The sequence below is a fragment of the Mycteria americana genome, chromosome 5, assembly GCF_035582795.1.
Source record: "Mycteria americana isolate JAX WOST 10 ecotype Jacksonville Zoo and Gardens chromosome 5, USCA_MyAme_1.0, whole genome shotgun sequence".
Lineage (NCBI taxonomy): Eukaryota > Metazoa > Chordata > Aves > Ciconiiformes > Ciconiidae > Mycteria > Mycteria americana.
In genome coordinates, this window is record NC_134369.1 from 11,423,333 (window position 1) to 11,440,314 (window position 16,982).

The following is a 16,982-nucleotide window of genomic DNA, read 5'->3' on the forward strand; positions in this document are numbered from 1 at the left end:
GATTTCTAGACATTGCAGTTCCACTACACTTTATTAATATAATAGATATTAATACATTATATTAATATGCATTAGTCAATCTACATTAGTCATATTTGTTCACTAAGTATTGACAGGAATACCTTTAATTTACATAAAGTATAAAAAAAGACAACCCACTTCAAACACGTAACAGATCCATTTTTTCCCTTGGAAATCTGCATCACGTTCACAAGGAGGGACTACAGTTTAATTTCAGAGATTACTTTTATGTTCATCTATGACCTACCTGCCTCCTAAAAATTGTATTTGGAGCATTCTCTTCAAACTTTGCCAACAGTTGAGTTGCCATTGATTTAACTTTATTCTGGTTCATTCCTTCTCTGCCATCACTCTGTTCTTTCCCAGCATTTGTCCCTTGGCTTGAAAAGCCTGAAGCCTGCAAGGAAACAACAAACTATGTTTTCCTCGAGTTTACCTATGACACTCAGGAAAAGAGAGAGAAAGAGAGAGATAACATCCTTATCAGCAAAGGGTAAAAGGAAATATAGTCTACAGTATATTAAAAATGGCACTGTTTAGCATGCAAAAGTCACCAAAAAAACATTTTCTTTGGTCCCAGAGCACAGTAAAAAGGAAACACGAATTGGTGCTGGTGATAAAGCAGAGTCACAAAGGTAACTAATCAGAGAGGGGCTGGGAACCAAGCTGCAATGCAAACTCTTCAAACAAAAATTTGTTTAAATAACTGAGCTGGGAAAAGGAAAAAAAACCCCAATACCTTAGATGTTCTTGGGTCAGAAAGAAAACCAGTACAATTTAGGTAATGCTCTTCTCCCTACCAAATGATTTAAATAAGTTTAGCTCTTCCTTAGTGTACACCACAGCAAATTCCAGGTTTTAAGGGGAGAGGCTTTTTGTTCCCCGCAAGAACAAGAGGCCAAGCCCTGGCCCCTCAACTTCTGCTGCTTCCTCAGCTCTAGTGCTCAGCCAGGAGCTGGATATGTGTCGACACCACTGAACACCAACCTCCTCGAAGACACCAAAAAGACCTTTTCGACGTCTTTTGTTAGTCTCCTTTTCTTCCGTTTTCCCTTCAACCTGAAAGAGTAAAGCCAAGACAAGTTCTATGGTTTACTGCACCAGTTACCAGATTTACCCAAGCAGTTCCTCCCAGGATATTAACTTTCATAACCAGGAAAGTGTGGTCTGGCCTCCCCAGGCAAACAGTGCCAGCACACGGGGGTCCTCACTGCACTGGCGCACCTCCTCAGGGCCCCCAGCTCAGCAGGATGGTTCCTCGTGCGAGGAGCCCGGTGGCCCTCGTGGCAGTCATCGCGTATGGAAAAGCTGCCCTGTAACCCCTGACTGGGAACGCCCATGGGACTCCGACGGGTGAAAATACACGCTCGTACACTGTTGAACACAGGCTCTACAACATTGGTGCTTACCTCTTCCAGTACTAAAGAGCTTATAGTTCACAAAGCACTAGCGCATCCTTGAAGAAAAAGGCATTACAGCATCAGTTATTCTGTGAATTTTAATCTAGACTACACTGGTTTCCGTATAAATATTTTATATATATATATATTTATATATTTTTTATATATATAAATATATATATTTTTATATATATTTTTATACATATATTTTGTTAATAAAAAAACCCCTCACTCTTTCACTATAGCCTCCACATCTCTTAACCTAGACATCAGCGTGCAGACCATGTGTTCTTAGTGCAGACATATCTCCTTTTTTGGAGCAATTATTGTCTGCCTTAAAGGTCTGTCTCCCTTGTAAGGTTCATCTCTCTGACTATAGCTTTACATTACAGTACTTAAGCAACCGAATTGCCTATTTTGTGCTCAAGCTATGCACATGTTCAATTATTTTACTGAACTAGAGATTACACAAACAATAAATAATACTTCATACTCAGTCCGCACAAACTTGCAAAACAGTCAACGCTTAAAAATTTGTATCAGTTCTTATTAAATTCAGTCTTGAAGAATTGTTACAATGGAGAGATTTTTTGTCCGATAAACGTCATGTTAGGTTATATTTTATGAACTATAAACTACCTTCCACTTATTTGCATTTGCCCATGCTGTAACTTAGTGATTGCTCAGCCAACTTAAAAAAAGAAAAAAGAATAAAGAGAGAAAGATCAAAGAATACAGGCTTCCTTTTAACATATACGCTGTTTATAATAAATCATTACGCAGTGAATAGAAGTAATCCCAAACAACTCTGGGCAAACACCAAAAAGAATCAGCTGACAGTATTTTGATTACTTTGTACGTTTGGTACATTGTCTTTCAAGCACGAGCTCTCAGTAACCTAGCTTTACACTGCCTATAATCATTAGTCTACCAAGGAACAGTGAACAACATACAGCACAGTGTATTCTGTGTAATAATCTGTACCACATAAAAGCAGAATTTGCCTAAGTCGAATGGAGCAAACAAGATGTTGCCTTTCAAAAATCTTACATAAAAGATTTAATTAACGTATTTACAAAGAAGTGAAAGACAAAGCAATTTAATTGCCTAGCAAAACTCCAAGAAAAAGGATTGTGCCCTTTATTGTGTAAACACCTCCATTCATTTATTAGTCTGGAGCACAGGAAATCTCGGTTCCTGTCCAGCCTAGCTGACACTCATAGGAGAATGGAAAACATTATCCAGCCCAGCACGCGCTGCCAGAACAGCTACCCCAGCTCCAGACCCCCCTTCCTGGTCTCTCACAACCCGCGCCCAGATAAGGATCTCTCTTCCAGCCAAATAAAAGGACAAACTAGATGGTGCGGAAAGTTTAGCAAGCGACGCTCTGTTACCCCGGCTGGTTTTGGACTCTGCGATATCCGAGTGCTCTCCTACTGTCATGCCTGGATAATGCTCAACACCACTTTTTGCAGGGGAAAGAACCATAAAACTGAAGCCGCAGCCAAACTCTTAACTCAAGCAGTTGCTTTCCAAGGAGCTTCATTTCCCAGCTAGTTTCAGACAGTTACGGCACTCGCAAGTCTCTGTCCTAAACCGAGTACTGTGTTTCTTGCTAAGTTCCTTGCCCCATCCACGACAGGGCTGCAAAGCCTCGTACAAAACAAGGTCTTGACAGTTCTGCTCCCCAAGCTGATTTGGAAAATATCGTTTCCACTCTCCTTTCAAACGAGCCCCTGTAGTGTGAAACCAAAGGGGCCCGTCAAGCAAATCACCTCATGCTTTCATGTAGTGCCAAGAACTATACCTCCTGTTGCAACAGAAGGCTTATTTCATGACGGGAGGTTAGTCAGAGGGCTGTTCGGCTTAGTAATGGAAAGCTCTCCCTGCTACTAAAAGTCTATTTACTTCTGCAAATAACTCATGGAAAAACAACAACATTGTGGTCATGAAAAAGGTTTTTCTTCTAAAGAAGTCACCCACAAGAGAAAGCAATGTTTATTTTGCCTATTCGGTTTCTCACTACTTGGTTAGCTGGGAAACATGTCACTTGGTTTGGTGTATATGTGGATGGCAGGGAAAAGTTATTTCCTGAGAAGGATATATGAGGTTACTGGGCAATTGACTGTCCACAGCTTTTGAAAATGTGTTTGTGGATGAAAATATTCAAGATGTAAGTCAGTCTAGGAAATATCTGGAAATTCTAGAGTAATTCTTCAGGTGTGTGTGTGGGGGGAAAATCACATTTCTACCAAAACTAAGAAGACAAGATAGCAACAAATTTAAAAAGCAATATATTAAAATTCTGAGAAATGCAGTACATACATGTACACCTGAACTTTTATTAAGGACACTGAATTCCAAAAGAAGTAGGAAATCTGTACTTTTGCAGGCAAAACTCTGCATAGGTGTAAATGAAGCAATACAGTTAAGCATTAAGGAGGTCTGTTTAAAAGAAAAAAAGAAAAAAAAGAAAAAAACCCAAAGAACAAACTTCAGAGAATCATCGTAGTTGATATACAGTTTCTGGCTAGCCCAGGAAACTCAAAACCTGGAACAGTTTTGCATTAAGCTGTGTTTCAGAAAATGCAGAAGTTAAATGCGTTTTGGTGGAGGAGTACATGCTGCTGTCTAACTTGTGCTGGTTAATCTGCAACAGTTGGACTTGAGACACTGCTGCCTCTGAGCCAGGTTGTGCAGACACTCCCCATTTAAATTGAAGTTAAAATGAAGGTAGGCTTGGCTGTGAAAGCAAAGCCCCTCCTCAAGGTCTCCTTTCAGAAGAGGAGCAAGTTAATGAATAGGCAGAAGGTGAAACAGTTTATTACTGAATAATTTAATTAGAGGAACTTTTAAATTAAATCATGTAAAACTTTTGAAGTTATAATCCATTCAGAAACACATAGACAATACTCTCACTGCACACATTCCTATGCCAGACAGTATTAACTCAGGTCTCCATAACTCTTCAAGGCCCTGAAGTCTTTAATCACAACATATATGGGCATGGATGTGTTTTATACAGGGACATAAACTGGGCATGTCAATAAATTTTCATTAATAAGTGACCAAGAGAGAAAAGTGTATGAGTATGACTAAGAGATCATTATCTCAGAGTCATGTTAGTCAACCTGCCCCCTGTTTGTCACCGTTGCAGGCTTTATACGTCTATAAGGATTTGAAAGCTTTCGTCCAAAACCTTGACAGCATCCACAAACTGTTCAAATCACTGCTTTAGTTAAAAAACAGCACCCCCGCCCAATCGATAAGCATTCTAGCATACCAGTGATCATTTGAACTGATATATATTATAGCTGTATATTTAACTCTAGGAATACAGAACTACAGTACTATTTTTCTTTAAAGGCAGAAATAGCCCAGAAAAAATCCAGACTTTCCCATCTCAAAAAAATAAACCCCAAACAGAAAAAAAAACCAAACCAAAAAACAGTGTCCCCAACAAAAATATAAAATTTAGCATCTAGCACTGCATAAAACCTCCTAAAAACACCTTTTGAAAAATTTCCAAAAATAAAACATAAAAGACAATACAGGTAATGGAGCCAAGATCTCAAAAATTTCAAGTTGAAAACCACAACTTATAAACACACCAATTAAAACTTCCTCCTCCCCTCACGTTTACCTACACTGAAGAAGATTGGCATGGACAACGAATCCAAATTCTTCTCAAGTACACCCAAATTCTCACTATGATTCAAAATCTCGCATTTACAGAGAACACTTAACTGGGACTATTATTAATGCTTCAGCAATTTGACACTGACAATGCTTCAGTTTTATCCTCACAAACATCATAATGATTGAGTATGCATGTGTGTGTTAGCTTTGTTTACTGTGAAATCTTATTTTACTTTTTTACTATGCTCAAAAAATCTCCTTCTACAGGTCTTTTAATAGTAGGATATACATAAAACCCGTATTTCTGAGCCTGACAGTTTATTTTCATCTGTTTAAAAGAAAGATTTATAGGGCAAGTCTTCCTTCACAACTTACCTTTGGTACTCGTTTTCTTGGTAAAGTTAAATTGATGTAATTATTAAATATGAAGTTCGATGATTTTGCTGAACAAAGGTCATTGTTTTCTCCATTTTGCTTGTCGCCAGCATCTGTTCAAAAAATGACTGCTTAGGATATTTATTCAGGTTTCTTTTTTAAATACTTTGACTAAGCCAGAACTTTCCAGTTGAGTGCTGGTAATAAGAAACCCTGGCAAACAAAAGTAAATACATACAACGTAGGGTGACTTTTTAAGAAAGGAAGAGAAACACCCGGGCATGGACATGCTGTATGCAGTCATCCTTACCAGAGAATCACCCTAACGACCTGATACATGAACTTCATGATGTCAAGCTGCAGTTATCCAGCTGCTGTTCTCTGAAACCACCAAGGACCCACAAAACCCTGGTCTTCAATCACGTTTTTCCCTCTTTGCTTTTTTAAGCACAAGGTAACTATTGCAGACAGAAGCAGGCATGCTCGCACGCCAGAAAGACTCAGCTGGGAAAGGACTCTTGGCTCAAGAGCAGTGCTCACAAGCAGCCTGGATGAAGTGCTTCTGCTCCCCAAACTTGCAAGAATTAGGAGCAGCCTGGGTTCAGCTTACCTACTGCCCGCAGAGGTGTGCCCCTGAACAGTTCGTAAAACTTGGAGAGGTACATGACCATGCTGAGCTTGTCGGGCTCCCCGGCCGACCCCACCTCCTTCGCCGTCGTCACAGGGGGGATCCCAAACTCCTGCTCAGCAACATCGAACGCCAGCTGGTTGTTTTTGACAACGTCCTCTTCGTTCAGAGCATCGAAGTCGCTGCGGGGACAACACACCGGCATCAGTGGCGGTTTGCTTTCTGCTCCCCTCGGAAACATGCGGTGCTCCCTTGCCCGTTGGAGAGGTGCAGAACAGCACCATGAATGAGGGCACAGGCGTTTCACTAGGTCAAAGCTACAGAGTCTACACAGTGCCAAAAGTAAAAGTCTCATACAAATCCCGTTATTACGAATCCTGGCTTTGCCAGAAATGTAATTTAAACGCTGTTTCACTGAACTGGATTTTGATGTAGTCCCATGAAAAAGGATTCCCTTATTTATGAAAAAATGCAATTCCTCCTCAGAAGTGCTAAGAAACCTTTTTCCTCTCCAAATACAGCTGTGGTACTACAGATTTCACCTGTTAGCAATTGACTTTTTAGTTTTGATTAGTTCTATAAATCACCAAAGCCAGGAGGAGTAAATTTAGGCTAGCCTTTTATGAAACAAACATGTTGTATGTGTGCGCACACACATGCACAGGCACTACCTTTCTTTTTCAGATGTTACACGCGCAGTTTGAATGAAGACACCTTGTCCATGTCATAACTGGATTTAGCAGTGCACTAAATAAGTACATCACACATCTGGAACGGCGTTATCCATTCTCTAATCCATTTTCTATGGGACCTATTCTAAGACTCTGATCCCTTGAACAGCTTCCAAAATTCATGATTAAAATAAACATGTGAATAAATTACAAAGCTCCAGGCAGGGTAGTTTCTTTCTCCTCATAAGGAATGTGAGGTTTTGAACCCCCAAAGAATTTCTCTCTCTGCTCCTCACCCACACACACTGCCTATTTCTGGAGCCAGGGGTCTGCAGGCAGCCCTCCGCCCCAGCCCTGCCCACAGCCCACGGGCAGCCGCCTCTCCTGCCTGCCCCGCTTTCATCCGGCGAAGTCCTTCAGCAGTCCCATTTAATATAAAAAGCCAACAAGATCCGAACACAATGTTAATTAAACAGCAGGAGGTCTGTTAGGTCAGGAAGATAAATCTATCAACTTTCTAGAGAGAGCAGTGCTTAAGAGACATGCTTTCCACAGACAGCAAAGATTACTTTGCTTTCTACACTCTCTCTCCCCGCCTTATATCCACAAAGCCATCCATAATTCCCATTTTTTTAAACTAACCCGAGGCAAAAAATATCTTATTCTTAGAATGTTAGCTCTTCCTCTGGCAAAGCTGTACAAACAAGCACCCTGGGTATCGCTCCTATTTTTTCCAATTTATCACACCTCATAAAAGAGCTCGATCATTTCTTTCGTTTACCCACAATAAAGGGAGGCTGACAATAATTCATCCGCGACTTTATCCACAATAAAGGGAGGCTGACAATAATTCATTCATGACTCCTAGGCCTGTGTACGAAGGCAAGAGAATGCATCCGCTGCATTCTGGAGACTGGTGAGAGGACAGAAGAGTCACCCCACCACCGACTGCATCAAGCAGCCCCAGTAACCCAGTGCCAGCAACTGCCATTTCCTGACACCTGTTACACACCGACCCTCTTGTATCTAACCGAGGAACCTCACAAAATATTCACACATAAGGAGTCATGTCTTGTAGGGTTAGGACCCCAGAAACCTTGTCAAAAGGGGAATGCTGGCTTACATTCAATCCCTAAAGCAGTTCATTTTCAAGGGCCAGCCCTTGTTGCATAGCCCACGTGCAAGGGCACTACGCTCTTCTGGACAAAGACTTGTGCAAAACCACGATCTCTCGTGCACCTCCATGGCCCAACATGTCCCTACATGACTGTCACACCAACCACTACCACACACCGAGGATGGCTCATTTAAGGCTCATCCGGGTTTTTCTGCACCTCGTGACAGTGCCATTATGGCTGTGGTTTTAAACATACACTAAAAACCTGTCTCCAGGGACCTGGGAATGCAACTTTCACATTCTCCAAGCACTGCAATTTTTGTCTTAAATAGCCATGTGACTCCCACAAACATGATCATAAGTCATAAAGTTCAAAGCCTTCCTAGCTCTTTGAAAGCATATATATTTAATTTTAAATGGCATGCAAGGACATACAGAAAAAACGAAGCACAAACAACCCCACCCTCCCCATCCCCCAAACCTTGCAATGGTGTCCACCTCCTTGCAACAAAAGGGGACTGTAGACTATCAGTGTTGTTCTGGTTGGTCTTACACTATACTTTGGTAAATTCTTAATGTATCCTACACTCAACAAGATCTACAGATGTCACTTACATGAGGTCGGGTCTGAAGCGATGGATAATTGCACACAACGCAAGGCCACTTTTCCAGGAGGTAGTCAGGTCTGTGACATTAACATTCCGGTACCCTTCTGTCTGTTTCTGACACCAGGTCAAAAGCTTATTGGGTCGGATATCTGACTCTGTGGTTACAGTGGGGAGCAAACATTTTGATCAGTTTTTGTATTCTCAGAAGGCTCCAAATAGTAAGCCAAAGCAAACATGAGATGTCACATACCATGTCTTGAGAGATTCACTGATCTTCTAATGGAGCTTACTCTTTCAAGAGGACACTGTTGTAACTCATTGGTAACATACAATTGTCTCACCTACAAGTAAAAGCAATTGGCAGCATAATGTTAGAATTGTGCGGAGAGAAAAAAAAAAGGCATTTTCTTTCTAGGTTAACTTTATCAACAGCTGGATCTAAATTAAGGAGTCTCCTGAAGATTTTGTTTATGCACTACTTGTGGCCCTATTTCTCCTGGACAAAAAACGAACTGTGATTTCACAAGCAAGCCTTTTAAGTACTGACCTGGTGAGGTCGAACACAGCTTGAGTTCAAGTTCGGGTATCTTGTTCCCGGGTCAATGGTATACTGGTCAAAGTTCTTGTTAATATTCTCAGGGGTAGTCTGAGGCAAGAGTCGATAAATGCTCTCCCTTATAGAGAAAAAAAGATGCAAGAGATACTGATTAAAATAAATATTTACTATATAAAGAGGTTTGGGGTTTGGTTTTTTTTGTTTGTTTGTTTGGTTGGGTTTTTTTCAGCTACCTGCACCTTATTTTGATTCTGCTGGGACAAGTGTTATGCACTAAATGCACAATGCCTCCATCCCATTTCTTATCCCCACTCAGCAGAAGAATGCCAGACAGAAAAGGACAACAAAAAGACAGACTGTTAGAACTTATGCCCATATTTTCCTGAGGCAGGAAGCGAGCAAGAAAAAGAGGAGGAAAAAAAAAAGGAGGTTACATCATTCAGTCATCTGGTTTTGCTTTAACGTCCACCCAAGGAGTAACTTCTTTACCACATAACAGCACTAAATCCCGTCATTCTGCAATTCCTATAACCACCACAGCCTTTTTTATTATGCTGTTCAATTTTCCATTTTGGACTATGCCGTGTTTGAGTCATCCCACAGGCTTCTATCTTAAAACTTCTCAAAGCGCTGTACTTGGTAATGTTTCTACTTGCGTTACCACAACCATGACTATTTCTATTACGTATCTGCCCTGAAACAGCCTGGGCAGCTGTAGCAGAGCAGGGCTGTTGCCATCAGGACCAAAGTCAGCAACTTCAACCACGAGACCATGGCGACACCAGGATTGCTGGTGTACTGCACAACAGATTGTTTGCTCTGGTCAAAAAGACATTACATAGAGAAGCTTATGATGCACCATTATAGCAATTCTCCTTTGCCACATATTTATCAGTCTAACTAAAGAGGGCATCAGGGCTACTAAGCTAAAACGCAGGGTTAAAAATCACAGATACCAACTATGAAAGCTGTTATTTATTTAGACTTGTTTCAGAATTTTTTTTTTTTTAATTAAAAAAAACCCCAGGTGCTGAGATGGTTGAGTGTTAGTCTTTTGACACAAGGTATCTTTGGTTTATTTCCTTAAGGATCACCCTTAATTCTAGTCATTACACTTAAATTAGTGATTTAAACCCATGTCATGCACATCACTGGATCTCTTGTATTAGTGTGCAGAAGCTAACAGAGCAACAGCCTGCTGCTATAGTAAGTTGTTTGGTAACCTGAAGAAATGGATAATTTCAAACCAATGCCATTGCAGTGAAGAAGAATATTTCTCCTGTTGGCATTCTGAATTCCACTGCCTTCTACCAATTCTGCAACTCTTTAAAACACAGAAAATGATGGAGAAGACAAAAGCAGCACTCACCGTTCAGCAAGGATTTCTAACGGGGGTTTTCCTTGAGCCCAGCTCCGCACCATCCATGCAGTATCAAAAGCAGCTAAGAAGCCTCTTGCACAGCCAGTACCCATTGGCCAGAAGGGCTGTAAGAAGCATTTACATTTTAATTCCTTGCATTTCTTAAGGTCTTATTACAAAAGTAACTTGCAATGTGAATTTGGAGTCTAGGGTTTCATACTGTCTTAGAAAAGTAGCCCAGAAAGAGTTAAAATACAACATAGCCAACTCTTGCAGTTTTCAGATGTTTCTCTCCAAGTCTTAGGTAATGAAAAAGACTGCTTTCACTTTTTCTTTTTTTAACACCTATATTTAAAAACAAATTTCTTAACCTCAAAAGGTAAATGTTGAGGAAAAAAAAAAAAGACTCAATACTCAAGAATTAGTCAAGGAAAAAAAGGGAAAAAAGATGCCTTTCTTCTCATCTCCTAATTTTGCTTTGGACTGATCCTTTCAAACACTTCAGGCTGTCAGCATGAGTTTAAAAAAAAAAAATTAGTTGCAACATACACTTTTCACTTCAGAAAGAGAAAAGGAGAACATATTAAGGCAAAGAGACTGCAATAAAAATTTGGACCAAGTTTTTCTCTATGATGGAAGTCAGGAAAATTATGCCATGCACCCAAGCTGAGGACACACAGCTCACAGTTTTCAGACAGAAATACAACTTGCATAAAGCAAAACAGGATCTCAGCCAGAGACTGCCAGCCAAGCATTAGTTATGACATAAACTATGGCATTAAAAAAAGAAAAAAGGAAAAAAAAAATCTATTCCAAAGAAGGTACCATTATTTCAGGACATGTAAGACAGGACAGTTTATTTTGGAGGGTAGACTGAATAGCTGGATTAAGGGAAGAAAAAAAGAAAAAAAAAGACTACTTGGAAGACATTCCAAGGTATACCTCAAGCAAACTATCTCCAACAAGTGCTACCAGGAGCTGATGTCTGTGCCTCTCTCTCACTAGCGCAGCATTTTCAGATGCATACATGGAAGTAAAATCAAACATTGCTACATCTGGTTGCCCGTAGTGATTAATTGCAAAATCCAAGGAAGGCAGCTGGTAGTTGGTTGCAAAGTCAGCAGCTTCTCTGGCGTAGGACAGCAAATTGCTCTGGTTCACATTTTCCGCACAGAGGAGCAACTCGGTATCGATATAGTCCTGCAAGGAGAGAGCACGTAGGATTAGATACTCCAACTCTCTAGACTGGAACCTTGAGCATGAATGGCAACCACACATCTCACAGCATAAAGAACCAAGTGAGATTTGTCATCTCCTCCAAAAAGTTAATACACAAACATAGGTTACTGTACTACCCCAAACTGGAACTCTCTATGCCAATACTGAATAAGCAGCTTCATTTGCAATAGAGTATTATAGTGTCTCCCAGTTCCTCGGTTATGTGTTTTTTCATAACATTACTTCCCTCCCATCAAAAGATGTTATCATCCTCACTGCAATGCTTTTTTGCATGTGTGCACCTCACATCTGAAACCACACGAGAGCAGAAACACTGACATACTGATGACGTAACATGGGTTTCACTAAACTAAAGGTTTGACTTAACATCTCAGTAACAACACATTCGAACTTGGATCGTAGAAGCTTTTCTGTTGTTCTGGTTTGGACTGGGTTTTTTTTTTGGCCAGTGTGGTGAAGGACCCTGCCTTTACCGGTCATCCTACTTAAAGCCAGTGATTATTCATAAGGCAGTTTCTATTTACAGCTTAATCGTGGATGAGACCCCTAATCGCAGGGATGATACCACAGAACTGCTATTAACCCAGTTGTTTTAGACAGACTTGATTTTTTTTTCCACTCAAGAACCGAGCAGGTCAGGAAAACAGCTCTGATGGGCCACAGCTGCTGCTCCTCTTCTCCAAACTCCCCACAGATCTCCTGGGACTGTCCCCACCCACGAAGACCGTCCCCGCAGCCCAGGGCCCCGCTCCCGCTCCCCACACACTGCTGGGGGCTGCTGCCCTTCCCCTCTCCCACCCCAGCTAGGGAAGGCCAGCTGCTCTGCCCGGCGGGCCCCTGTCCTCCAAAAGGGCAGGAAATCGTGGCACTGAGCTAAATGGTCCCATCAGAAAGCCAAGAAGCCTTCTGATAGCTCCTCACAAGTATTTCCTTCAGGAAATTATACTCGACTGTTTTGGCACGGTCTTACTTTGCAAGAAAAATTGACTTCTCTTGGGTTTCCATGAACAGAAATTTAAATGGTGCCAAAACACTTTCTAGAAACAAAATAAAATAAACCCCTACATCTTACAGAAGAAGGAGGAAAAAGGAAAAAAAAAAAAAAAAGAAAAAAGGCCCCAAAGTCCCAAGTACCTTTGAAAGTTCAGGCCATTGTGTTTATAGCCTCCTTCTATCATGTTTCACGCACTTTACAGAATTTGCAGTTTAGCCTGGGGTAGGTTTTAATGCTTCCCTATTTGCCTGATAAAACTGGACATAGCTGTGCTAAGTTCACCTTTAAATAAATGAGGTTTTTATTTGCTGGTGTGATGACCACACCACGTATTTCCAAGGTGAGTCAAGATCCCATTTCAGCCAGTTTCAGAACTGATAAATTTAGGAAGCATTGTTTTCAGTTCTCTACAGAAACTTTGTGCTGACTGGAGGGGAAAACGAGAAAAAAAAAAAGTAAGATCTAAGTGATCTGAGCTTTAATGAAGTGATCTAGTAAGTTTATAAACACCCTCTACAACTGAAACAACGTTTATGCAGATGTTCACTCTTATTTTGTGCCAAGTAAATAAAATAGGGGTTTAGCCAGCATTTTTACATACATTAATAATCACTCCTTTGTCCAGAAGACTCTGCTTTTTTGCTGTCATCACAAAATAATGAGTGCTATCTTTGTAGTAAACAATATTCTCCAGGTCAATTCCTGAGAAGAGATAATACATTCGTTATGAAGTACAGTGCACTGCCCGCATCATTTACTAACAACATGTGATTGATGCCCACAGGGGTGTTTCCTTCTTGGGATACATTCACTTTCCCAGCTGGGAGGAAACATTAGTGGACAAGGTGCTCTAAAACACAACAAACCAAGAGAGGAGACTGGCCTTACCCCACAAGAGTTTGTCTCAGCATAATTTAAAGTTATTTAGTATCCTTTTAAGGACTAGCCAGTTAACTACAGCCTTAACAACCTTCTGAGGCAGAAAAGGGGAGCCAGGGGAACAAAGTGCTTTTCAGGTTGCTAAGGCTCTGGCATTGGGTCTAACCAGGAGTTTTTGTTTCAGTAATAATAATAATAATAATAATAAAGCTGTAAATCTAGAATGGAATTGCTTGTACTGACAGTGGATGCAACTATTCTGAAACCCCTTTTCATACAGATTTATTTCACAGTTTATATTTTAAGTATTTATGGCAGATTCCTGTCTAGTTCTTTTCAGTTTATCAGATCTACACATCAAAAAGCAAGAATAAACTCCTCCCAGAAGGGCAGAGACTTTTTCACAGGGTTTAAGCTGTTCAGTATGTGAATGGATACCAACAAAATAAACCATGTCTTAAGGGAAATCTCTGGGCACTGAAAATGCTCTTCTAAATTTGTTCAACATAGCAAACATTTTTACAGTTGAGAAAAATTTAAACATTAAAGCAAGCTATGATGTGGCAATGCCCAAGCTAAAAAAAAAAAAAAAAATCCCACTGTACCATAAATGGACACCTCCATCTGCAAGATTCTGATATCAACAGCATTTTATCACTTGGGGTTTTTTTATACAATATATTTAAATTTATGTTAATAGGAATGGGAGGGTGGCCTGGCACATAAAGAGTTCCTCTACTGTCTCATGTATTTGGTTGTGGAAAAAAAAAATGAGGATGCACCCACCCGTTTCCTCTTTAAGGTCCTGGAAGAACTTCTGATTGAAGATGAAAGCAACACCACTGATTTCTTCTACCTTGGCTTCTGCAGTTGTATTTCTGTTTATAAAATTGGCAGTGATAGCTATAGCCAGCTTTCCACGAAACTCCTTCCTCCTGAAACCTGGTAAGCAAAGAAAAGAATTAAAAACACTGGGAACTTCACATTGGACTTTCAGGGAGAGCCAGCTCAAGGCAGCTCAGTCTTGTTCCTACGTCTAGTCTTACACTTCATCAAACACCACACCATCAGCAGAGTACGTCATTCCTCCAAAAGTCCCTTGAATGCAAACAATCTTTTCTCCCCACCTCCAGCTGCAAAACTGGAGCTGTACTGCATTCAAGATAAAGTCTCATTTTTAAAAAAAAAAATAGGTCTGGAGGGGAACTATGGGAAGAAGTTGAACATGGGAAGAAGTTAAGGACAAACGATGACTAAAGAAAAACAGACTGGAAATAGAGCAGATCAAATTTAATGGAGGGAAACATTTTTAACGTGCTAAATAGCAAATAAGGTTTTCCTTATATAGGTGGTAAACAGCTAATGAAAGAACATGCAAGAGATCAGCAGTCAAAAGCAGCAGAGAAAGAGCTGAGAAACAGAAATCTCTATAACAGTGCTTAGGTGCACACACTACCAGCTAACGAGGTTTTTCAAAGATACTAGGGGTTGAAAAATATTCAGTGGCTTAACTGTTATATTTCCAAGGTGAGATCGACTGCGAAGTTACTTGCTCTCTTGCTCCATCCTAGCTTCTTCTTTTCACAAAAGAAGCCCGCTAAGCCACACTCTTGCAATCACACATTTAAGTTTTCCCTCTGCACATTCCCCTGATCTGTAAGTAAATTCTGAAGTAGGACAGAGGGTCCTTAGAGTATTTTAAGCCAACTGAAGATGACTTTTCGGAGAATACATGCATTTTCTAAGAAGAAATAAATCAGCTATGAATTTTTGTCTCTGTGCTTCTTGATGCGTTCTCGTTATTTCATTGAGATAAATTTAATATGACCATACCAGCTTCCATATGTAAACAATCTTCAGTGCACCAAATATTCCCTTAGATCCTGGTACTACAATAACAATTAACTTCTCAATAGAGTCTGCAGCTGCAGAAAGAATAATTTCATTTTGCTGATACCTGACTACTTAAACAGTCTTTTATGGGGGACAGCTAGCCAATAGTGTGGGGAATTTTCTAATAGAGCATTCTTAGATGCTCTTAGAATAGATAATTCCTTATAGGAATTAACTCTAAGCATATTGTGGTTGGCAGATATAAGACAGACAAACTATATAAGCGGACAAACTATGAAGCTAATAAGAAAAGGAAATGCTGTACTTAGTGAACTGAAACTAACATGGATATAATTAAAGCTACAAGGGGAATACATAATTAAGTAACAGGTTTGTTCATGTGATACAGGAGCAGCTTAGCTAGTGTCTCACTAACAAAGACAGCTCAGGTGGTCTGAATTCTCAGCAACGGCTCAAGTCCATGAAGCATTCCCCCCCTCTTCCTGCCCCCCCCCCCCCCCCCCCCAAGTTATTTATTATCTTTTGGTATAAGTTCCAAAGTAACTGCTCCTGAAATTAAATCACCTCTATAGAAGAGCGATACCCCTGATGCCTTCGTTAAATACCCAGCAATCGCATTTTGTTCTTTAGTTCAAACACACAGTGCAAATTTATGGCACAATAGCAAAGGCCATGCAATTCCTGATATGTATCTTGTCAGCCTCTCTAAAGTTAAATCATCATATAATTACTTAACCTTGAAGCAAGCCCAGTGGCATCACAATGCATTTTAGAGGCAATGCAGATACACAGTGCTGAGAATCAGTAACGACATTAAATGTCTTTGAGCTACAACTTAACAACAAAAGCAGAAGATACCACATAAAAAAATAGTTTCCACACAAACTTCAGTGGATTGAATGCAGCCCGTTGCTTTGCATTCTCCTCTGACTTTCAGGCCTTCCGAAATACCCTAAAGACCATTAATAAGGTTAAAAGCACACATTCACCTACCTTCTAATGTGTTCCTGCGGCCATCTGCACCAATAATAACATCGAATTCATACTCTGACAAAGGGTGATCCACGGGGAGAAATTCAGCCCTCCAACCTATCTCTAAAAACACAAAGAATAATATTTATTCATTCTTCAGTAATACAATGGAGAAGTGCTTTCAGAGTCCGAAGAAAGGGCATTAAGATAAAATGATCCATTTCTCATTCAAACAGAGCTGAATTCTGCCTCAGTCTGATGCAGAGAAGTTCTGCTGCAGTCAAAGGTATGCTCAGGCTATATTAGCAAGGGGTCAAGCTTGTGAACTGACAACAACAAAAAAATGGAAGCCTTCACCTGGATCACCTAATGAGTTAAGCTTCCTCTCAGACCCATATCACCAGAACACACTTAAGCACTTCATTCTCGCAGAAATAGCCCCACAATGACCTTATCAGGACAGTACATATGTGTGGTAACAGCAAGGAAGGGGTGGGTTTTAAAGGAAGAAAAATAGCATTCCATCATCAATACTTTTAATTGTTTACTAAATAGAAATTAAACGGAAGCATACTCACAAAGCTAAATTTAATCTTGGCATTAACACAAAGCTGATTATGTGAAAGTGCTTGTTTTGTCCATATTTAAAAATTATGCTTTAACTACTTA

At 40.2% G+C, this 16,982-nt stretch overlaps 1 protein-coding gene across 10 annotated transcripts in view; it reads right to left on the bottom strand.

Moving 5' to 3' along the window:
• Positions 1–16,982, bottom strand: part of MICAL2 (microtubule associated monooxygenase, calponin and LIM domain containing 2) — a 111,799-nt gene that overhangs the window by 72,829 nt on the left and 21,988 nt on the right. For all 10 annotated transcript variants that reach the window (XM_075502115.1, XM_075502119.1, XM_075502118.1 and 7 more), the window contains exons 4-15: positions 16,335–16,436; positions 14,274–14,429; positions 13,210–13,310; positions 11,318–11,575; positions 10,385–10,500; positions 9,007–9,133; positions 8,710–8,800; positions 8,467–8,614; positions 6,046–6,245; positions 5,436–5,548; positions 1,009–1,080; positions 269–418 (exon numbers count right to left, since the gene is read on the bottom strand). In XM_075502115.1, coding sequence (XP_075358230.1) covers positions 269–418; positions 1,009–1,080; positions 5,436–5,548; positions 6,046–6,245; positions 8,467–8,614; positions 8,710–8,800; positions 9,007–9,133; positions 10,385–10,500; positions 11,318–11,575; positions 13,210–13,310; positions 14,274–14,429; positions 16,335–16,436 — 1,634 coding nt within the window. The remainder of the gene's footprint in view (positions 1–268; positions 419–1,008; positions 1,081–5,435; positions 5,549–6,045; positions 6,246–8,466; positions 8,615–8,709; positions 8,801–9,006; positions 9,134–10,384; positions 10,501–11,317; positions 11,576–13,209; positions 13,311–14,273; positions 14,430–16,334; positions 16,437–16,982) is intronic.